This window comes from Crinia signifera, chromosome 3, assembly GCF_055691185.1.
Source record: "Crinia signifera chromosome 3, ASM5569118v1, whole genome shotgun sequence".
NCBI classification, from domain to species: Eukaryota; Metazoa; Chordata; class Amphibia; order Anura; family Myobatrachidae; genus Crinia; species Crinia signifera.
In genome coordinates this window covers 3,952,869-3,978,293 of record NC_139219.1, presented here as the reverse complement: position 1 = coordinate 3,978,293, position 25,425 = coordinate 3,952,869, and the positions used below count along the sequence as shown (strand labels likewise).

General features: G+C 48.4%; 1 protein-coding gene across 2 annotated transcripts in view; it reads left to right on the top strand.

The window, feature by feature from the left end:
• SPATA17 (spermatogenesis associated 17) overlaps nt 1-25,425 on the top strand; it is a 214,344-nt gene that overhangs the window by 36,824 nt on the left and 152,095 nt on the right. The window contains exon 4 of one of the 2 annotated variants that reach the window (XM_083175148.1): nt 2,409-2,459. The exons of the other annotated variant lie outside the window; for it this stretch is intronic. Coding sequence (XP_083031274.1) covers nt 2,409-2,459 — 51 coding nt within the window. The remainder of the gene's footprint in view (nt 1-2,408; nt 2,460-25,425) is intronic. 2 annotated transcript variants of the gene reach the window in all.

Sequence of the window (25,425 nt, the reverse complement as noted above, 5' to 3'; positions counted from 1 at the left end):
TGAACCTAAGAAGCACATATAAACACAATCTACTTCATTTTATATAATTTTTTTGGGCCTAGGGGTGCCGTGGAAAAATTCTGGTGCTCTAGGGTGCCATGATTCTAAAAAGATTGGGAACCCCTGATATAGTGACTGATTACACAGATATACAGGTATAGCTATAGTATATAACACAGTGACTGATTACACATATATACAGGTATAGCTATAGTATATAATATAGTGACTGATTACACAGATATACAGGTATAGCTATAGTATATAATATAGTGACTGATTACACATATGTACAGGTATAGCTATAGTATATAACACAGTGACTGATTACACATATATACAGGTATAGCTATAGTATATAATATAATGACTGATTACACATATATATATACAGGTATAGCTATAGTATATAATACAGTGACTGATTACACATATATACAGGTACAGCTATAGTATATAATATAATGACTGATTACACATATATACAGGTATAGCTATAGTATATAATATAGTGACTGATTACACAGATATACAGGTATAGCTATATTATATAATATAGTGACTGATTACACAGCTATACAGGTATAGCTATAGTATATAATATAGTGACTGATTACACATATATATACAGGTATAGCTATAGTATATAATATAGTGACTGCTTACACATATATACAGGTATAGCTATAGTATATAATATAATGACTGATTACACATATATACAGGTATAGCTATAGTATATAATACAGTGACTGATTACACATATATACAGGTATAAGTATAGTATATAATATAGTGACTGATTACACATATATACAGGTATAGCTATAGTATATAATATAGTGACTGATTACACAGATATACAGGTATAGGTATAGTTTATAATATAGTGACTGATTACACAGATATACAGGTATAGCTATAGTATATAACACAGTGACTGATTACACATATATACATGTATAACTATAGTATACTGTATAACACAGTGACTGATTACACATATATACAGGTATAGCTATAGTATATAATATAGTGACTGATTACACAGATATACAGGTATAGCTATAGTATATAATATAGTGACTGATTACACAGATATACAGGTATAGCTATAGTATATAATATAGTGACTGATTACACATATATACAGGTATAGCTATAGTACATAATATAGTGACTGATTACACATATATACAGGTATAGCTATAGTTTATAATATAGTGACTGATTACACATATATACAGGTATAGCTATAGTATATAATATAGTGACTGATTACACAGATATACAGGTATAGCTATAGTATATAATATAGTGACTGATTACTCAGATATACAGGTATAGCTATAGTATATAATATAATGACTGATTACACATATATACAGGTATAGCTATAGTATATAATATAGTGACTGATTACACATATATACAGGTATATCTATAGTATATAATATAGTGACTGATTACACAGATATACAGGTATAGCTATAGTACGTAATATAGTGACTGGTATATTGAGCAACAGGTTTATCCACAGACACATGATTTGCATATTCTTGGACCGATACATCGATGTTACCGGCCCAGAGGCGCAGCATTTAATCCCACATGGTAACTGCTCCTTAATGAAACGCCAGGAATAAGATGGCTCCGACTGTAACGGATAACGAGAGATGGAGACGAAGCGGCTTCATTGTCTTCATTTGTAAATAACATATTGCAGCTAACTGTTTCCTAATTGCCCAGACTGTTGATAAATAACCCAGTCCTGCTGCTCTCCACAGACAATTTGCTTTGGATCAGGCACGGCAATTCAAATAACACTAATTATTTATGATTTTATGATGTTAAAATGAATATTAAATGAAAGAAAATTCCCAAGGATTACTCGCATGGCAGCTAAGTACATAACATTCTGTACAGATGGTTGGGAGACTCGTTTTTGCTTCATTGCCGCATACATATCCTTGAAGGATTCCGACGGCATATCTTTGAATTTTTCATTAAACCAGACGTCTTGAAATATGAATTCCTTTTATGTTTCTGCGAGTTTGGGGTATAAGAACTCCGAGTGAATAAATCATACAATGGTACGTGTCACTAGGACTTGTGAATATTCCGGCAATGTTATTTTATCCTCACTAGAAGCCCCATTGATTATCAAACTCAGCGGAGAGCGTTTTATGATCATATATCTCCATTAGCGCCTACTTTGACTGCCATAGATTTTTCTGGTTAAGGCTGCATTATGTATTAGCCGTCCCCTCTCCTCAATACAAAGTTTGATACGGCTTTCAATGTGTGAATCTCCTATTATGTATAGACTCTCTTATCTTATATATGTAAAAATAGCCGGCGTGTCTGTGTGTCGCCGCGGTCTCAGCCTCTCTCTCTCTTCCCCGCAGACAGAGTACTCTATTATGAAGATGAATTTCTACAATGAAATGGCTGTCAGGGTAAATATCTCTCTTCTTGTTATACAGATGAAAAGTCAATTGTGATCTGAATTTATTTTTAATACAATAAGTAAACTAGACTAATGCATACATGATCAAGACGCTGGTCGGAGGCAAATACATTGGGCCGCCGCAGAGCCAACGTAATTCTGGGATCCGTCCGGTGATAACTAACGCGTTACTCTGAATAACGTTCTGTTTTTCATCAGAGTTTTTCAGACGGTAAAGTCGGCTTTGCAGCTAATTATGCTTTGCAATGAAATCTGTCGCTGATTGGGCCTAATTCAGCCTGGATCGCTAGTTAGAGACAACCCGGTTGCATGCGATCAGTATGTCGCCACCCAGAAAGAAAGAATAACCTCCCCTTGCAAAATCGTGATGCATTCGCAAAAAAAGAACCAAGAGTTTTTTCCATCACAGGTTCTCAAAGTCGATCTCAGGACCCCACGCAGTGCATGTTTTGCAGGTCTCCTCACAGAATCAAGTGAAATAATTAGCACCACCTGTGGATCTTTTAAAATGGGTCAATGAGTAATGAATGCACCTGTCGGGTGACCTGGAAAACGTGAACTGCGTTGGATCCTGGGGACCGAGTTTGAGAACCACTGGTCTAGATTTTCCCCCTGTCTGCGCCTCTCCCCCTGCCTGCGTCTCTCCCCCTGTCTGCGTCTCTCCCCCTGTCTGCGTCTCTCCCCCTGTCTGCGTCTCTCCCTATGTCTACGTTTCTCTCCCTGTCTGCTCCTCTCCCCCTCCCCCTGTCTGGGTCTCTCCCCCTCCCCCTGTCTGGGTCTCTCCCCCTGTCTGGGTCTCTCCCCCTGTCTGGGTCTCTCCCTCTGTCTGGGTCTCTCCCTCTGTCTGGGTCTCTCCCTCTGTCTGGGTCTCTCCCCCTGTCTGGGTCTCTCCCACTGTCTGCGCCTCTCCCCCTGTCTGCGTTTCTCCCCCTGTCTGCGTCTCTCCCCCTGTCTGCTCCTCTCCCCCTCCCCCTGTCTGGGTCTCTCCCCCTGTCTGGGTCTCTCCCACTGTCTGCGCCTCTCCCCCTGTCTGCGTCTCTCCCCCTGTCTGCGCCTCTCCCCCTGTCTGCGCCTCTCCCCCTGTCTGCGTCTCTCCCCCTGTCTGCGTCTCTCCCCCTGTCTGCGTTTCTCCCTATGTCTGCGTTTCTCCCCCTGTCTGCGCTCTCCCCCTGTCTGCGTTTCTCCCCCTGTCTGCGTCTCTCCCCCTGTCTGCTCCTCTCCCCCTCCCCCTGCCTGGGTCTCTCCCCCTCCCCCTGTCTGGGTCTCTCCCCCTGTCTGGGTCTCTCCCACTGTCTGCGCCTCTCCCCCTGTCTGCGTTTCTCCCCCTGTCTGCGTCTCTCCCCCTGTCTGCTCCTCTCCCCCTCCCCCTGTCTGGGTCTCTCCCCCTGTCTGGGTCTCTCCCACTGTCTGCGCCTCTCCCCCTGTCTGCGTCTCTCCCCCTGTCTGCGCCTCTCCCCCTGTCTGCGTCTCTCCCCCTGTCTGCGTCTCTCCCCCTGTCTGCGTTTCTCCCTATGTCTGCATTTCTCCCCCTGTCTGCGCCTCTCCCCCTGTCTGCGTTTCTCCCCCTGTCTGCGTCTCTCCCCCTGTCTGCTCCTCTCCCCCTCCCCCTGTCTGGGTCTCTCCCCCTGTCTGGGTCTCTCCCACTGTCTGCGCCTCTCCCCCTGTCTGCGTCTCTCCCTCTGTCTGCGCCTCTCCCCCTGTCTGCGCCTCTCCCCCTGTCTGCTCCTCTCCCCCTGTCTATGTCTATGTCTCTCCCCCTGTCTGCGTCTCTCCCCTGTCTGCGCCTCTCCCCCTGTCTGCGTCTCTCCCCCTGTCTGCGTCTCTCCCCCTGTCTGCGCCTCTCCCCCTGTCTGCGCCTCTCCCCCTGTCTGCGTCTCTCCCCCTGTCTGCGTTTCTCCCCCTGTCTGCGTCTCTCCCCTGTCTGTGCCTCTTCCCCTGTCTGCGTTTCTCCCCCTGTCTGCACCTCTCCCCCTGTCTGCGTTTCTCCCCCTGTCTGCGTTTCTCCCCCTGTCTGGGTCTCTCCCCCTGTCTGCGTCTCTCCCCCTGTCTGCTCCTCTCCCCCTCCCCCTGTCTGGGTCTCTCCCACTGTCTGGGTCTCTCCCCCTGTCTGCGCCTCTCCCCCTGTCTGCGTCTCTCCCCCTGTCTGCGCCTCTCCCCCTGTCTGCGCCTCTCCCCCTGTCTGCATTTCTCCCCCTGTCTGCGCCTCTCCCCCTGTCTGCGTCTCTCCCCCTGTCTGCGTGTCTACCTCTGTCTGCGCCTCTCCCCCTGTCTGCACCTCTCCCCCTGTCTGCTCCTCTCCCCCTCCCCCTGTCTGGGTCTCTCCCCCTTTCTATGTCTCTCCCCCTGTCTGCGCCTCTCCCCCTGTCTGGGTCTCTCCCCCTGTCTATGTCTCTCCCCCTGTCTGTGTCTCTCCCCCTGTCTGGGTTTCTCCCCCTGTCTGCGTCTCTCCCCCTGTCTGCGCCTCTCCCCCTGTCTGCGCCTCTCCCCCTGTCTGCGTCTCTCCCCCTGTCTGCGCCTCTCCCCCTGTCTGCGTCTCTCCCCCTGTCTGCGTCTCTCCCCCTGTCTGTGTTTCTCCCCCTGTCTGCGTTTCTCCCCCTGTCTGGGTCTCTCCCCCTGTCTGCGTCTCTCCCCCTGTCTGCGTCTCTCCCCCTGTCTGCATCTCTCCCCCTGTCTGCGCCTCTCCCCCTGTCTGCGCCTCTCCCCCTGTCTGCGTTTCTCCCCCTGTCTGCGTTTCTCCCCCTGTCTGGGTCTCTCCCCCTGTCTGCGTCTCTCCCCCTGTCTGCACCTCTCCCCCTGTCTGCGTCTCTCCCCCTGTCTGCGTCTCTCCCTCTGTCTGCTCCTCTCCCCCTCCCCCTGTCTGGGTCTCTCCCCCTGTCTGGGTCTCTCCCCCTGTCTGGGTCTCTCCCCCTGTCTGGGTCTCTCCCACTGTCTGGGTCTCTCCCCCTGTCTGCGCCTCTCCCCCTGTCTGGGTCTCTCCCCCTGTCTGCGTCTCTCCCCCTGTCTGCGTCTCTCCCCCTGTCTGCGCCTCTCCCCCTGTCTGCGTCTCTCCCCCTGTCTGCGTCTCTCCCTCTGTCTGCGCCTCTCCCCCTGTCTGCACCTCTCCCCCTCCCCCTGTCTGGGTCTCTCCCCCTGTCTATGTCTCTACCCCTGTCTGCGTCTCTCCCCCTGTCTGCGTCTCTCCCCCTGTCTGGGTTTCTCCCCCTGTCTGGGTCTCTCCCTTTGTCTGGGTCTCTCCCCCTGTCTATGTCTCTCCCCCTGTCTGCGTCTCTCCCCCTGTCTGCGTCTCTCCCCCTTTCTGGGTTTCTCCCCCTGTCTGCGCCTCTTCCCCTGTCTATACTTCTCCCACTGTCGGCGTCTCTCCCCCTGTCTGCGCCTCTCCCCCAGTCTGGGTCTCTCCCCCTGTCTGGGTCTCTCCCCCTGTCTGGGTCTCTCCCCCTGTCTGCGCCTCTCCCTCTGTCTGCGCCTCTCCCCCTGTCTGCGCCTCTCCCCCTGTCTGCGCCTCTCCCCCTGTCTGCGCCTCTCCCCCTGTCTGGGTCTCTCCCCCTGTCTGGGTCTCTCCCCCTGTCTGGGTCTCTTCCCCTCCCTGGGTTTCTCCCGCTGAGTGTGGGCAGCGTAAAAAGTGGCTTCATAAACCAGGGTCAAAAATAACCCTTGGTGACTTTTAAATTGGTAAATTTTCCACCCTCCATTCCATGGCAAAAAAGAGATAGCTCATGCTACAAGAAAAGATTTTGTTACAGTACCCCTTCCCCTAGATTTAAAGTGTTTGTGTCTGTATTTGGAACAAAAACTGTATTTTACTATGATTAGCCCCCTCTACCATTGGTGTATGTATGTATGTATGTATGTATGTATGTATGTATATATCTCTTATATATTTAGCCAGATCTGTCACTCATTCCCTGTGTGTATAACGCTGGACGAGGTTACTAGAGTGATTAACAGCGTTATACACACAAAGTTCCCAGCCAGCGTTATACACAAACCCGCCCCCCTAGGGAAAAGACCAGTGTTATACACACCACCACCCCCTTGACATCACCTCCCCCCACCCAGCCAGGGCTACAGTACACGCCCACCATCCACCATGGTGTAGGTGAGCGCCCCCCCCCCCCCCCCGGCCCCCTGCGACCCCCTCCCGTGATTTTTTTCACCCCTCCCGCGATTCACGGACCCCCACAACCCCCTCTCCTGCAATTGACGGCACCCCCGCGACCCCCCTTCCCACGATTCGTGGACCCCCCTCCTGCGATTCACAGCACCCCCGCAACCCCCCTCCCGCGATTCGCAGACCCCCTTAGCCTCCTCCCGCGATTCATAGACCCCCACAACCCCCGCGACCCCCCCTTCCCGCGATTCACGCCCGCCCCCTCCCACGATTCACAGCATCCTCCGTGCCCCCCCTCCCGCGATTCGCGGCCCCCTGCGCCCCCCCTCCCGCGAGTCACGGACTCCCACAACCCCCCCTCCCGCAATTCAGGGAGCCCCACTACCCCCTCCCGTGAATCACGCCCCCCCCCCGTGCAATTCGCGGACCCCCCTCCCGTGATTCGTGGACCCCCGCAACCCCCCCTCTCACGATTCACAGACCCCCACAACCTCCCCTCCCGCAATTCGCGGACCCCCGTGCCCCACTCCTCCCACCATTCACGGCACCTCCCCCCCCCCCCTTCCGCAATTTACGGCACCCCCCATGATTCGCGGACCTCACACAACCCCCCATCCCGCAATTTGTGGACCCACCCTCCCGGGATTCACCCCCCCCCCCATGTCCCCACCAGGGCTAATGTTAATTTCATCCGTTGATTAGCTGATGTGCACTCCCTGAGTATTGTACAGATGAGGGGAAGACACAGAGAGAGCTTCATCCTCTCAGATCAGATAGCGGAACACTAGGCTGCAACATTGATTTCCAGAGCTGGATCCCAGAATAAGAGAACACTGATAGGACGTCTGAGTGCATTAGGAGGAGATCGGTGTGTAACACAAATAGCACTCGCTCTGTACACAATATTACCACCGATTGTCATATATTAGGAGTCCAGATGAAGGAGAACATTCTAGACACTTAGGAGGGAAGTTACTAGGATGGGCGTTCTATTGAAGATAAGATGTTGCTCATAGCAACCAGATTCTACTTCTTATTTATTTTGGCACCTTCTAGAAGATAATAGATAGAATCTGATTGGTTGCTATGGGCAACACCCCATCTTCACTAGAACCCGTTTGGGCCTCAGAGTATCACAGTATCACACCACCATACACAGTTCCGACTGCTTGGATTGACAAATCGGACCTGATTTCCATTCAGTTTCCCTGGCAGCTCCCTGGGAGGGCTACACACCATTTGGCACTTGAGGTGACATTTTTTGCATGCTATGTATCACATTTAAGGACTTCCGGGGAGCTGCCGGTAGGGAACAGGCTGTGGTATCGGCAGGTGGCCAGGAGATTTCTAAACTCCCATTCAAATGAATCAGTGGCTACTGTTTTGGCTATGAGAGCTCTCTCAGCCAATCAGCAGGTGCCCATTCGTTTGTATGGGAGTTTTGAACTCTTGTGCCCGCCCGTCGCTACCGAACCCTCTCTCTTATCATTCCTTGTTCCTTTCTAGCCCACCATCTGCTTTACCAATTGGGCAGAAGCAATAATATGTAATAGGCATTACGGTGTTTGGTATAATATTTAATAGGCATAGCGGTGTATGGTATAATATATAATAGGCATTACGGTATGCAACATAATGTTTATGGGACATTACAGTGTGTGGTATAATATGTAATAGGCATTTGTGACATAATGTGTAATGGGCATTACGGTGTGGTATAATGGATCCGATACGTAATCCCGGCGGTCGGGATCCCGGCGGTCGAAATCCCGACACTGGAATCCCGACCGCCGAAATCCCGACATGGGGGGGACGTGGATCTCCCCCCCCTTGCGGGCTCGCTGCGTTCGCCAAGCAGCGGGCCCCGTGCCGAGCGTAGCGAGGCCCGCTATTTTATTCTCCCTCTATGGGTGTCGTGGACACCCACGGAGGGAGAAAGTTTCGGGATTTCGGCGGTCGGGATTCCAGTGTCGGGATTCTGAACGCCGGGATCCCGACCGCCGGCAAATTGACCGCATCCCGGTATAATATGTAATAGGCATCACAGTGTATGTAATAGGTATCATGGTGTGTGGTATAATAGGTCAAATGCATTTACGAAGTGTGGTATAATAGGCATTACAGTGTGTGGTATAGTATGTAATAGGCATCATGGTGTGTGGTATATTATGTAATAGGCATTACAGTCAGTGGTATAATATGTAATTGGCATTACAGTGTGTGGTATAATATGTTATAGGCATCACGGTGTGTGGTATATTATGTAATAGGCATCAGGGTGTGTGGTATAATATCTAATAGACATTACGGTGTGTGATATAATATATTAATGGGCATCACGGTGTGTGGTATAATATGTAATAGGCATTACGGTGTGCAACGTAATGTGTATGGGGCATTACGGTGTGTGTGGTATTAGTGTTCATTCTAGCACCCGCTATCTTTGAAAACCCATGTAATTCCTGTTCCCTGCCTGGGGTGTCGTTGTCTCCTTTTGGTGTTTCTCGCACAGGTCTGGTTTGCATATCAGTGCTGATATACAGACCACACTGTGCTAGAAACACTACAGCACGGAGCGACACCCCAGGCAGGGAAGAGGAACTGCATGGGTTTTCAAAGATAGCGGGTGCTAGAATGAACACTAGGTATAATATGTAATAGGCATCATGGTGTGTGGTAAAATATGTAATAGGCATTATGGTGTATGGGTCATTACTGTGTGTTGTATAATATGTAATAGGCATTACAGTGTGTGACATAATGTGTATGGGGCATTATGGTGTGTGGTATAATATGTAATAGGCATTACAGTGTGTGGTATAATATGTAATAGGCATCTTGTTGTGTGTTATAATATGTAAAAGACATTACGGTGTGCAACATAATGTGTATGGGGCATTACGATGTGTGGTATAATATGTATTAGGCATCACGGTGTGTGGTATAATATGTGGTACTTGTGAGTTATCCGGGCGTCCGATTTTTAAATCGGGTCGGATCGGGACATCGCATCGCATCGCATGCGACCATCGGATGCGATGCGATGCGATGCGATGACCCGATTTTTCCATAGGAATCAATGTTAAAATGGACTGAGTCCATTTTAACATGGAATTCAATGGGAAAAAGGGGTCCTTTTCATACCCCTACTATCCAAGTGGGCATGGAGTTGGATATAAACCTGTGGCGAGCGTAGCGAGCCACCGAGCCCGAAGCGTGGCGAGCGGACGGTATTCTGTGTCCCCTCGCGGGGCTCGCTACGCTCGCCACGCTTCGGGCTCGGTGGCTCGCTACGCTCGCCACAGGTTTATATCCGACTCCATGCCCACTTGGATAGTATTCTGTGTCCCCTCGCGGGGCACGCTACGCTCGCCACGCTTCGGGCTCGGTGGGTCGCTACGCTCGCCACAGGTTTATATCTAACTCCATGCCCACTTGGATAGTAAGGGTATGAAAAGGACCCCTTTTCCCATTGAATCCTATGGAAAAATCGGGTCCATCGCATCGCATGCGATATGGTCGGATGCGATGCAATGGATCCGATTTCAAAATTGGCAGCCCAGTTAGTACATAAGTACCGTTTTTGAATAATAATATTACTATTATTTTCTTAATTTTTTTTTCAAAACGTAGTTCCCTCCCCAAAATAATAATAAGTAAGAGTATATGTCATCTCGCCCATGTCAGTGTGTTCGGACCCGCCAGCTTCCTAAACTCTTTCTGGATATTTTGTTAGAACTGTTTTTTTTAAACGACAATAACACGTGTGTCCTTATTTTTTCTGATGATGGAATGAAACTTTTTCCTCCCTGTCGACACGTTTAATAACGAGATGATTTTGGAGTTTCTGTGGGAACCTTCCTACGACCCTGACCTCTGCAGATGCGTTATTAGCGCTACAATAATAGCTTACTACCAGCCACTTCCTCCGCTTCCCTTTTGGAACAAACATGTTTCCATTTTATAAAACATGTGTTGTTTTTTTTTTTGTAACAAAGATTTATTGTGGATGGTGCAGGAAAGATCCCACTTGCCATTTATCTTGTGGTGCCCACATCCCTCTCCTACAGAGCACCGTGGCAGTGATGCAGTGCAGGAGATTTTTCTAGACCACTATCTTTTTATCTTATTGGAAGTGCAATAAAACTAGTTGTAGTGTTGGTGACCTTCTCTGCCAGGCATTACTGTCATCGCGTCTACAGTTGTTGTTAGTAATGGCGGATGTAATGAGGCCCCGGCGCTGGGTGTGTGTAGACGTTTGCACTTTCATTTTAAGAATTTGCTGGGAAAATAAAGAGGACTTGAACAGCCCAAATGCAGACATTTCCACATTTACAACGCTAATTATCATACATGTGACCAGCCCCTATTCAGAAGCCACGCCTCCTAAGTCTGCTGTGGTTGCACAGTTGTTATTACTCATCTGAATAGATGCCTCTTAAGTTTAATTGATTTTTTTAAAATGTTGGAATTAGCAAAAATAAAAGTTGTAAAATCAGATCATTAAACAAAGTACATAATAATCCCCACTCACTTCTGTGGGCGGCCTGTGCTCATGCTTCGTACTTCCCCTCCCATTGGATCAGTGAGACGTTAAATGGGGCAGTGTCAAACGCAGGATTTTACAACGGTGGTTTCTAAGTGTGTGCCTATGCAAGTCCAGAAGAGGTAGATATAGGAGATGTTGGTGGAGGGCACTCAGATTCCCAATAAGTAAATATACACGGAGTCCAAATTGTGGTCAGCGTTTCAGGATATTGACAGTTGTGATCATCAAGTTGGTGTGGGCAGCCCATCGCGTTTCGTCAATAAAATCACTTCATCAGGGGCAGAAATAAATCAGTTTAATTGAGAGATTTGCACTGAAAATTATAATACATAACTGTAAATATTTACAATCTTATAAACATATTTATAAAGAATAATTCATTACAAATTCTTGTACAAGGAGCAGATCAGGAAGAGGAGCAGGTGGTGGAGGAAGGGAGGGAAAACATGCAATTTTTACAGAGAAGAAGAGATGGAAATGGACTTATCAGTAGATTTGACATAACCAGTTTCCTGTCAGAGGTGTAGATCATCAAAACAGATGAGATGGTCCAATGAGAACAATCTTTTTATATGACGGATACCTAAAAACGGGTGTTATACAGGGCTATAGTAGTCATATAGCATAGATGATATGAGGTCTGTATGATGTGTCAGAGTTTCACATACCTCCAATGCTGCATTCTCAAAGGCTCACGGATTAGCCCAGGTAATTCTGTGACCAAAATCTCTGTCCATTATCTATGAAATATGAATGGCTATATCAATCCAGAGTCAACCTCTATATACAAGTACATATAAATGTATATACAAATAAACATAAAGTAGGACTATACTGTAGTAGTCACCCATATGTTTTATTACTCAGAACTCGACGCCTAGAAATAAAGGACTCGGACACCAATAACTGGACTCGTAGACATAAATAATGACTCAGACAACTGTATAAATTGGAAAATTAAGCTCACAGCCAGAAATTTATTGAATGGAATGGCTGGATTGAATTAATTAATCAAAAGTGGCCAAGCAGCATGGCCCCTCGGTAATAGCTTATGCATAACTAAATAAATGGGCGTGGCCTCGACCACGCCCTGCGTGACCTTACTTGAGTAGCTCCATTTTCCCTAAATTGGCACTAGCCCTGGTCCATCCCTAAGATGGTGACCTGGTCCCCCCCTAAGGTAGTGACCGACTCGCCGCTCTTCCAAGGGGAAATACTAGTCAATTCTGTCACGCTAATCTCTTTTCAACTGAGGAGCCATGCTCTCCGCCTCCGCACCTCACTTGCAAGGCCCTAAGCCTTTGCAATCCTCCTTGTCACCTCTCTTGCCCTCCTTGCAAGTCCTTGAGCCTTTGCAACTCTTTTCGCTCTTTACCTGCAAGGCCCTAAGCCTTTGCAACTCTTTTCTCACCACCTTCTGCTCCTTACTTGCAAGGCCCTCAGCCTTTACAAGCCTCTTCATGCATTCACACAACAAAAATTTTTCTCACTTTAATCCAAAAACAGCAAGAGGAATAATTTACCTCAGTCAGTACTTAAATAAACTCCTAGGCTCCTCCCCTTACTCTGCTATCACTGGCTAGCTGATCTTCCTGACACCCAATAAACTCCTTTGACTGAAACACTAATGAGCTAGAGGCTAACTAATTCTTCATACAAAAACAGGGTGCTTATCTAATCTCAAGCTCAGGTAAGCTTTCGATTCTATTTCAAGTAGTTTATACAACAGTGATATTAAAGCCCAGTCAGACTGGTAGAAAAAAATTATATATATATATATACACACACACACACACACAATTTACAATTTACAATGAAACTTGGTAGAACCCTCAAAAAATCGGGACATTTGGGAGGTATGCACACATAAACAAACACAGTGTTAGGAGCAGCGCGGGCTGCGCGGCTCCGGGGACCCGGGGGCGACGCGCCCCGGCTGTTGCCAGGCAGCCGGGACGCCGCCGCGTCATCAGTCCCGCACTTCCGCCGGACGTTGACGCGCGCTCAGCGGTGTCCTCTCAATTCCTTCCTCCTCTCCCGCAACGGTTGCCTAGGCGGCGGGGGACGCCAGGCGGCCGCGGAGAGGAGGGGACAGTCTGCAGCTGATTTGCAGCAGCTGCCGGGGATGTCTTTTGGCGCCCTATTTAAACTCCCAGGCACCACTCTCTGACGCCGGTGATAGTCCTTCCTTGCTTGGTCAGAGTGCTCCCGGTTCCCTGGTTTCTGGTGGTCTTGGCTCCTGTCCTGCTTCCAGCACTCCAGTGTCTGTTCCTGTGTTGCTGCTGAGGATTAACCCTTCCCGTTCTGTTTCCACCTCTCTCAGATAAGTGGGGGGTTATCCTCATCTCATTTTGGGGCAGATGTATTAAGCTTTAACAAGAGATAAATGCAAGGGTGATAAGGAGAGATAAACGTCCAGCCAATCGCCTGCTAACTGCCATGTTACAGGCTGTGTTTGAAAAAAGTGAGTAAGGAGCTGATTGGCTGGACGTTTATCTATCCTTATCACCCTTGCATTTATCTCTTGTTAAGGCTTAATACATCTGCCCCATAGTTCCTAGTCATTCTTGTTATATTTGTAATACCACCCTTGAGTATTGTTACTCCTGTATGCCATTTCGTGTTACGTACCATCCTTTGAGTATTGTTACTCCTGTACTCGTGTTATTGTTCTTATACCATCATTTGAGTATTGTTACTTGCATATATCGTTTATTGCTGCTAATACCATCTCTAGAGTATTGTTACTCCCAGTGCCTTGCTGGCAAGTTCTATCATCTCCTTGTCTAGGGAGTCCTCGTCTGTGGTTACAGTTAGTTGTTCCCCTTGTCCTCCGTTGGCCTTGACGGGCGCGTTGTCACAAGTAAGACCTGGTGGCATCGGGGGCGGAGCCTGACTAACGGGCTCTGTCGAACGCGGCTATTATAGGTGAAGCCTTAGCCCTAGCACGCGTCCGTCAATTCTATCCGGAGGCAACGGAGTTAGGGTTGGCGGGGACTCTACGGATCCTAACACACAGTGGGGGAAATTTTACTAAGATGTGTTTTCTACTTCACATGTGATGTTGCTATAGGCAACCAGTCAGATCCTGTCTACTATCTTCTAGGGTGCTAAAAAATTAATTAGCTTCTGATAGGTTGCCCATAGCAACATCACATGTGAAGTAGAATACACATCTTAGTAAATACATACCTCCCAACTTTTGGCCTGAAGAAATAGGGACACTCCCCCGAAAAGGGGGCGGGGCGTATGCAAATGAGGGCACGGCTTATGCTAATTAGCCGCAACCTCATTTTCATACGAGAATAGACGCTGTGCGCATGCGCACAGCGTCTATTCTACTAGATTGGGGGGTCTCCCAACTGCCACCCCCCGCAGCGGGACAATGCCTGCCGCGGGTGGGACAGCGGGACAGGACCCGAAAATCGGGACTGTCCCTCTAAAATCGTGACAGTTGGGAGGTATGGTAAATATGTGACAATTCATACATACACAAGATACACTGAACACACACTCACTCTCTCTTACCTACAGCAACAGCATGTTGTAGAATGTGGAGGACAGGTGCGATACTACTAAGCCCCGCCTCCTAAGGCAATGTATTGCAAGGACCTCCTCCCTATTATATTATTGTTCCCATTCTCTCTATTCACTGCCAGCGGGGCTCTCTGGGTACACAGAAACACCCCCTGCCTGCTCCTCTGTGGGGAGGGGCTTTAAGAATTCTAAACTTAACCCACCCAGAAACGATCAGCAGAAATAGATAAGACTTTGTATTTCATTACAGATCGCCTTATTCCCATACATCTTACAGCCCTCATACACTTTAGTGACTTCTTCCTTCAGAGAAGTCACACGCAATCCCTCCCCCGCCCGTACAGGATCGCATGCAATATATCATATATAGTCCTTTAGCATACGATTTCTCAGATGCGCTTTTGCAGGCAGCGCACGGGCCTGCTGTCAATCACATGCCATTTGGATGCTTTTTATGCAATTGATCTCCGCAATCACATGGGATGAGCCCAGATTGTACATCGCCTAGGGTATGGCCAGCTGTAGTTGTGGGAGGAGCTAGCCTTGTATTCCAGCCAGTAATAACTCAGAATATTTTTACATTGCAATACTGTGTTCAGTGATTAATGCAAATCACATTTTGTTTGTGTTATTTTTTATTTCTAGGTTCTTATAATTGTTGCTTTTCATTGAATAATTCAAAGTGCGTAATATTTGGTCATTTCTAACAAAGTTTTATTAACGGCGATTTTGTTGTAAAATATGTTTTCAAAAGAGTCAAAGTCTCACTTTCTACCAGTAAACTAAGATATTTTAGCTTTTCCTGGACATAAAATATACATTTAAATTGCAATAAAAACGTCTTCAGTTATAAAAGAAGAAAAATGACATTTTTAATTTTAGCCATTTTTCTCACATTTTTAAGAACAATGAAACAGAATTGTAGCACCCATTAAATATTAATACCCGGAACATTTCCAGATTTTTTTTTTTTCTGGAAAGTCAGCGCAAACGTAAACTGTCCTTATCCGATTTGCGCTTGTGCGCGTTGATATTTGTAAGAAAAAAAATATTGTAGTGGTTTAATAATAAAAAATGATTTGTAGAATCGCTCAGCGTAAAATGGAAATGCTTGTTTTTTTTCTTCCAGTAACGGAACTATTTTGTGATTGGAAAAAAAAACAATGAAAATAGTTTTACTCATTAATTCATATTTTTAACATAGGCCCTTATTCAGAACTGATCGCAGCACAAATCTGTTCTCAAAATGGGCAAAACCATGTGCACTGCAGGTGGGGCAGATGTATGAAACCTGTGCAGAGAGCATGGGCAGAATTATACCCTTTTTCCAATGGCTTGAAAAGCGCAGGTGTTTGCCCATGAACTTGCATCAGCTCAGCTTTTTGCTCAGTGCAAACAGGACCAAAAATCAATATGGGTCCAGTTGCCCAGGAATCCAACCCAGGTCCCGTTTACAGCATACTGAGAGTCCATACCTCTGCAACTGCAGTGTTCGGTGGTTGGTAAGCAGGTTGGGTGGCATGGTGGCACATGTGGTCAGGGCTGCCTCCGGTTGTGTAATGGTGTGTGCCAGAGGCTGGGTGCCAGTGTGCTGAACTTGACCCCAGCATGACCTGGGCAACTTACTTTTGTGGGCGTGACCTAACAGGACTGATGCCATGCCTCAGGGGCCCCATTCTGTTGGTTTTGCTGGTGCTTGCCTAGTGCTGGCTAAGACCCGGGTCAGCGCCGCAGTGGAATAGGGGTAAAGTCCCAGGTCTGATCTGACGTCATGGAACAGTGTTCCAAATCCCTGGTCAGATCTGCAACTTTGGTGGAAAAGGGATTGTAGGTAGCTATGCCTCTGTGAATGTAAGAAATGGGGTCACAGTAATTAGTGCATAGGATGTAATTGTGGTGTACTTTCCTCACCTGCTAATTATTCCCATTAATAGTACATCCTTGTGTCCCCCCCCCCCCCTATTATTAATAACAGGGACAACGTATAGATTCTGACAGACATCACTAGAGACAGGATTATATTTGCATATTTTGCCCATTCTGACCGGTAATTGCATATTTTACCTAAAATCTAGTGGTGCATATTTTAGACCCCGCCCCCTTTCCACCCGCAAATCACGGCACTGCTTTGCCCTGCTGCTGCTGGCCAGGTATTGGTAGAGTGTGCAGGCCGGGCCAATAAGTGCGCAGTGTAGGGGACCTTGTCTGACACTGCTCCAGGCTGCCATTCCATGTTGATAAAAGTCAGTCGGGGCGGATGCCGTCACAAAGCTCCTGAACCTTTGCCTGCCCCTGGCCTGGGACTTTGATCCAAGAGAGGAGCCCCACGAGGGGACACTGATTACTTGGCATCTATTCTGCGTCCTCTCGCCACGCTTCAGACTCAGTGACTTGCTGAGATCGCCACACTTCGGGGTGACGTGGATAGTGGGGGTGTGCTAAGTAGTAGTGGGGGTGTGCTAAATCGCATCGCATGCCATCGCATGCAATGTGATGCAATCCGCGGGCAGTGGCGCCGTGAAACTACACAAGTACCATCACATCGCACACAAATCGCATGCGATCGCTTGCGATGAGATCTGACTACACCAACTAAGTTGCGCAGACGGGCGCCGTGATAATACACAAGTACCCAATACTGTAATATATTTTTAACCACTGCATTATTGTACTGTATGTCACCACTGCAATACTTTACTATATCTCACCACTGCATTACTGTATTGTATATCACCACTGCATTACTGTACTCTTTATATCAGCACTGCATTTACTGTACCCTATATTACCACTGCATTACAGTACCCTATATATCACCACTGCATTTAATGTACCCTATATCTTCACTGCATTTACTGTACCCTATATATCACCACTGCATTTACTGTACCCTATATCACCACTGCATTTACTGTACCCTATATATCACCACTGCATTTACTGTACCCTATATCACCACTGCATTTACTGTACCCTATATATCAACACTGCATTTACTGTACCATATATACTCACTGCCTTTACTGTACCCTAGATCACCACTGCATTTACTGTACCCTAGATCACCACTGCATTTACTGTACCCTAGATCACCAATGCATTTACTGTACCCTATATCACCACTGCATTTACTGTACCCTATATATCACCACTGCATTACTGTACCCTATATATCACAGCTGCATTTACTGTACCCTATATATCACCACTGCATTTACTGTACCCTATATTCTCACTGCATTTACTGTACCCTATATCAACGCTGCATTTTACTGTACCATATATCACCACTGCATTTACTGTACCCTATATCACCGCTGCATTTTACTGTACCCTATTATTCCCGCTGCATTTACTGTACCCTATATTCCCACTGCATTACTGTACCCTATATATCACCACTGCATTACTGTACCCTATATATCACCACTGCATTACTGTACCCTATATATCACCACTGCATTACTGTACCCTATATATCACCACTGCATTACTGTACCCTATAGATCACCACTGCATTACTGTACCATATATATCACCACTGCATTACTGTACCCTATATCACCACTGCATTACTGTACCCTATAGATCACCACTGCATTACTGTGCCCTATAGATCACCACTGCATTACTGTACCCTATATATCACCCCTGCATTACTGTACCCTATATATCACCACTGCATTAATGTACCCTATATATCACCACTGCATTACTGTACCCTATATATCACCACTGCATTACTGTACCCTATATATCATTACTGCATTACTGTACCCTATATATCACCACTGCATTACTGTACCCTATATATCACCACTGCATTACTGTACCCTATATATCATTACTGCATTACTGTACCCTATATATCACCACTGCATTACTGTACCCTATATATCACCACTGCATTACTGTACCCTATATATCACCACTGCATTACTGTACCCTATATATCACCACTGCATTACTGTACCCTATATCACCACTGCATTACTGTACCCTATATCATTACTGCATTACTGTACCCTATAGATCATTACTGCATTACTGTACCCTATATATCACCACTGCATTACTGTACCCTATATATCACCACTGCATTACTGTACCCTATATCACCACTGCATTACTGTACCCTATATATCATTACTGCATTACTGTACCCTATATATCACCACTGCATTACTGTACCCTATATATCACCACTGCATTACTGTACCCTATATATCACCACTGCATTACTGTACCCTATATATCACCACTGCATTACTGTACCCTATATATCACCACTGCATTACTGTACCCTATATCCCCACTGCATCACTGTAACTTTCATCTGGCTATTATATGCATAAACATCGTATCGTTACTGATTACTGTCTATCACAATTTCTGCAACAACACTAAACCCTGTTGTAAAACAAATCTGTCTCTAGAAGCGAGTGGCTTTCACATATTCATTTTTTTGGTCATTTATTTTAGTGCTTAAATAAACATTATTTATAAGAGCACTTCCATGTAGATGTTCCTTAATGAGCAATATGCATCATTGATTCGACTAGCAGAGGAGGTCATTTAAATCCGGTCCGTTAACAAGCAGTAATCAGCTGAGCACAAGTCACTTTGTTCAAAATGATCTGTTCAACGACAATAATTGTTTTGTTCCAATCATTGTCATAACTTCCTAATTGTTCTGAAGGTCGTCCAGAAATAGAATCGGTGTTAACCCAAGAACACTTCACTGTCATGTCATAATATAAAGATTAATTTCGGAGTCCTAATTCCTATATTTAGCAGACATATACCCTTCCCCCCCCCCCCCCCTCACACACACACACGCACACGCGCACATTCTGAAGGACAGGTACAGTATACACGTATATGTCAGATGTGGGTCAGACGTTTATCGGTATAGGGAGTCAGTCCGGCACAATACTGAATTAGATCAAGCAGGTAATATTAGTAATACATATAGGGGTATTCAATCTAGAATCCCTCCTGACAGCCGTGATCCTGGCCCAACAGCTGAACGACAGGCAGGATCTGTCGATCAGCGCAAAAGGGGTGTGGCCGTGAAAACAGGCGCGGATTGGCATTCTGCGGCCGGGATCGCGGCAATCCATGGCCAGCAGTGTTCTGCCGTGACCCCTCTTCAATGCTGTTGCTAGTGACCGCATTGAATAGTGAGCCGCCGCTATTTCCCCTATTTCCCCTGTCGGGAATAGTGGCGGCACATTAAATACCCCCCATAGTTGTTTGTTGGGGCGGGGGTTTGTTAGTTGCCCAAAACTAGGTGATTTATCGTGCCCTATGGGCGCTCTTCACACCATTGTACGGGGCTCTGCCTCCTTAACCTGTAAACCCCTTTATTGCTTGAAATATGGTTTAAGAAACTTACTGTGTTAAAATGTCAATGACCATACACGGGGCGACTTGATCGTACGGCTGCGTTTTTTGTAAGACTGCAATCCGGTCCAAACTGAGCATGTGTGTGCACCGCAATGCACACGCGTGTTGTACCGGCACAAAGCAGATCACCGCTGGGCGAGGGATCTGTGCGAAAAAAGCGTTCACACAGTCCTTCTCTAGGACAGTGACCGAAAGAGGGCGGATATGGGAGGAAGAAGGTGTCAGCTGACCGTTTATCACACTGACGCACTCCCTCACCCTGCGGCCTGCGCTCTATCACACTAACGCATTCCCTCACCCCACGTCCTGCGCTCTATCACACTAACGCACTTCCTCACCCCACGTCCTGCCCTCTATCACACTGACACACTCCCTCACCCCACGTCCTGCGCTCTATCACACTGACGCACTCCCTCACCCCACGTCCTGCGCTCTATCACACTGACACACTCCCTCACCCCACGTCCTGCGTTCTATCACACTGACGCACTCCCTCACCCTGCGGCCTGCACTCTATCACACTGACGCAATCCCTCACCCCACGTCCTGTGCTCTATCACACTGACACACTCTCTCACCCCACGTCCTGCGTTCTATCACACTGACACACTCCCTCACCCCACGTCCTGTGCTCTATCACACTGACACACTCCCTCACCCCACGTCCTGCGTTCTATCACACTGACGCACTCCCTCACCCCACGTCCTGTGCTCTATCACACTGACACACTCTCTCACCCCACGTCCTGCGTTCTATCACACTGACGCACTCCCTCACCCCACGTCTTGCGCTCTATCACACTGACGCACTACCTCACCCTGCGGCCTGTGCTCTATCACACTGACGCACTCCCTCACCCCACGTCCTGCGCTCTATCACACTGACGCACTCCCTCACCCTGCGGCCTGTGCTCTATCACACTGACGCACTCCCTCACCCCACGTCCTGCGCTCTATCACACTGACGCACTACCTCACCCCACGTCCTGCGTTCTATCACACTGACACACTCCCTCACCCCACGTCCTGCGTTCTATCACACTGACGCACTCCCTCACCCTGCGGCCTGTGCTCTATCACACTGACGCACTCCCTCACCCCACGTCTTGCGCTCTATCACACTGACACACTCTCTCACCCCACGTCCTGCGCTCTATCACACTGACGCACTCCCTCACCCCACGTCCTGTGCTCTATCACACTGACGCACTCCCTCACCCCACGTCTTGCGCTCTATCACACTGACGCACTCCCTCACCCCGCGTCCTGCGCTCTATCACACTGACGCACTCCCTCACCCCACGTCTTGCGCTCTAGCACACTGACGCATTCCCTCACCCCATGTCCTGCGCACACTGACGCACTCCCTTACCCCACGTCCTGCGCTCTATCACACTGACACACTCCCTCACCCCACGTCCTGCGTTCTATCACACTGACGCACTCCCTCACCCCACGTCCTGCGATCTATCACACTGACGCACTCCCTCACCCCACGTCTTGCGTTCTATCACACTGACGCGCTCCCTCACCCCACGTCCTGCGTTCTATCACACTGACACACTCCCTCACCCCACGTCCTGCGTTCTATCACACTGACGCACTCCCTCACCCTGCGGCCTGTGCTCTATCACACTGACGCACTCCCTCACCCCACGTCTTGCGCTCTATCACACTGACACACTCTCTCACCCCACGTCCTGCGCTCTATCACACTGACGCACTCCCTCACCCCACGTCCTGTGCTCTATCACACTGACGCACTCCCTCACCCCACGTCTTGCGCTCTATCACACTGACGCACTCCCTCACCCCGCGTCCTGCGCTCTATCACACTGACTCCCTCACCCCACGTCTTGCGCTCTAGCACACTGACGCATTCCCTCACCCCATGTCCTGCGCACACTGACGCACTCCCTTACCCCACGTCCTGCGCTCTATCACACTGACACACTCCCTCACCCCACGTCCTGCGTTCTATCACACTGACGCACTCCCTCACCCCACGTCCTGCGATCTATCACACTGACACACTCCCTCACCCCACGTCTTGCGTTCTATCACACTGACACGCTCCCTCACCCCACGTCCTGCGTTCTATCACACTGACGCACTCCCTCACCCCATGTCCTGTGTTCTATCACACTGACGCACTCCCTCACCCCACGTCCTGCGATCTATCACACTGACGCACTCCCTCACCCCACGTCCTGTGCTCTATCACACTGACGCACTCCCTCACCCCACGTCCTGCGTTCTATCACACTGACACACTCCCTCACCCCACGTCCTGTGCTCTATCACACTGACACACTCCCTCACCCCATGTCCTGTGCTCTATCACACTGACGCACTCCCTCACCCCACGTCCTGCGTTCTATCACACTGACACACTCCCTCACCCCACGTCCTGTGCTTTATCACACTGACACACTCCCTCACCCCATGTCCTGTGCTCTATCACACTGACGCACTCCCTCACCCCACGTCCTGCGCTCTATCACACTGACGCACTCCCTCACCCCACGTCCTGCGATCTATCACACTGACGCACTCCCTCACCCCACGTCCTGTGCTCTATCACACTGACACACTCCCTCACCCCACGTCCTGCGCTCTATCACACTGACGCACTCCCTCACCCCACGTCCTGCGTTCTATCACACTGACGCACTCCCTCACCCCATGTCCTGTGTTCTATCACACTGACGCACTCCCTCACCCCACGTCCTGCGATCTATCACACTGACGCGCTCCCTCACCCCACGTCTTGCGTTCTATCACACTGACGCACTCCCTCACCCCACGTCCTGCGTTCTATCACACTGACGCACTCCCTCACCCCACGTCCTGCGCTCTATCACACTGACGCACTCCCTCACCCCACGTCTTGCGATCTATCACACTGACGCACTCCCTCACCCCACGTCTTGCGCTTTATCACACTGATGCACTCCCTCACCCCGCGTCCTGCGCTCTATCACACTGACGCACTCCCTCACCCCACGTCCTGCGCTCTATCACACTGACGCACTCCCTCACCCCGCGTCCTGCGCTCTATCACACTGACGCACTCCCTCACCCCACGTCTTGCGCTCTATCACACTGACGCACTCCCTCACCCCACGTCCTGCGCTCTATCACACTGACACACTCCCTCACCCCGCATCCTGCGCTCTATCACACTGACACACTCCCTCACCCCACGTCCTGCGCTCTATCACACTGACACACTCCCTCACCCCACGTCCTGCGCTCTATCACACTGACACACTCCCTCACCCCATGTCCTGTGCTCTATCACACTAACGCACTACATCACCCCAAGTCCTGCGCTCTATCACACTGACACACTCCCTCACCCCACGTACTGCGCTCTATCACACTGACGCACTCCCTCACCCCGCGTCCTGCGCTCTATCACACTGACACACTCCCTCACCCAACGTCCTGCGCTCTATCACACTGACACACTCCCTCACCCCACGTCCTGCGCTCTATCACACTGACACACTCCCTCACCCCACGTCCTGCGCTCTATCACACTGACGCACTCCCTCACCCCACATCCTGCGTTCTATCACACTGACGCACTCCCATCAGGAGCCGACTTTCTCTTCAGCCCTGGAGCCCCGGACCCAGGATCCAGGGACCAACCTACGGGCTCAAGGTAGGTAAGTATCAGTATGTGTGTGTTATGTATGTATTAAACTTTTATTTTTCAGGGTGTCAGTGTGTTTTATTTAACTATTTTTTGTACTGTAGAACTACAAGTGCCAGCGGGCCCTTTAATGTTCCGCATGCTGGGACTTGTGGTTCTCCAAGTCCCAGCATGCGGGGTAGGCTTGCTGGGACTCATAGTTCTACAGTATAAGACAATAGTTTTTATTCTTTTTTTTTTACACTTTTCATCAGCCCGATGCCCACCGCCCAGGGGCATCGGGGACAGCCCCGGACTTTCAGCATGGGCTGGTAAGTCCTGGAGGGGGGGACCCCTTCATTGGGGGGGGGGGGTCCCCACTTCCCCAGGACCCCTGCCCATGCTGACCAGCCACGGGGATAATGCTTTGGCCGCGGGACCTTATATAATAAGTGTCCCCTGGCTGTGGCATTACCCTGCTGGCTGGTTGGGTCTGGTGCTGGTTCTTAAAATACGGGGGACCCCTAGTCATTTTGTCCCCCGTATTTTGGGAACCAGCGCTGGACCTTGAGCCTGGTGCTGGTTTCATTAAATCAAGGGAACCCCTATTTGTTTGTCCCTCTGATTTTATGATACCAGCACCGGCTTTTTGAGCCCGGGGCTGGTTATGCTTAGGAGGGGGACCGCACGCCGTTTTTTTTCTTTTTTTTTGTTTTAACTATTTTTTTACACCAGAACCATGCACAGATCTCAATGATCTGTGCATGTTTCTGATAAAATCGCCAGGCCGAATCTGGTCTATTTTTTTTGCGATTTTTAGTAACCTTTACTAAAAATCGCAATCCATTAAATATGCGAGTTCTATACTTTTTAATGGGAAAACATCTGGATGCGATTTTTAGTCTAACTAAAAATCGCACCTTTAAAAAATGCGATTTTTGCCGCAAATCGCACCCTATAAAATATGCGATTTTCGGGAAATGCCCGAAAACTGCATATTTTGCGGAATAAAACGCAAAAAAATCGCCTGCCATTACATTTCGCCCACAGTATATCTGTACAGTGTATATATATAGGATTGCTGCATCTAACCTACCTACTTGTGAGCTGGAGATTTGTGGGTTCCTTTATCATTCTATTAGATCTTGGCAGCCATGATCATTAACCCTTCGTTCTGCTTGTTTCTGACCATAGATGAGCAGGACAGTGAATAACAATGTATATAAATCATCTCCTCGCCCATCTGATGTTAGACCTATGTGATGTCAGTGGGCATCTCCTTTCACCCCCGTAAGTCAGACTCTCGCCATACTTGGACTGTGGCACTAGGCCAGGAGCCGCCTGGGGGGCGCCCAGCTCGCCTGGATTTTGTTTCTGCGATTGTCACCCAGAAGACAGCATGCCGTGAAAGTGATTAATGAGGGAATTATACCAGATTATATCAGCCCGGCAGTTCCAGCGTATCGCTATAATGCCATTACACTGGGTAACTCTTCTGTACTATTTCCTGATGGATAAAATAACAATTATAAAAGCAAAAAATGAATGTGACGTGCGGCAGGAAAGACGGGAATGTGGGATAGACTTTTGCAGAAATATGGTAGTGTGTAACAACGTCATTATTCCAACAACATATTTCTTTATGGGGCTGATGCAGAGCTACACATACATGTGCATAGCTGCAGGCGCTCATATGACGTGTCACGTCCTCA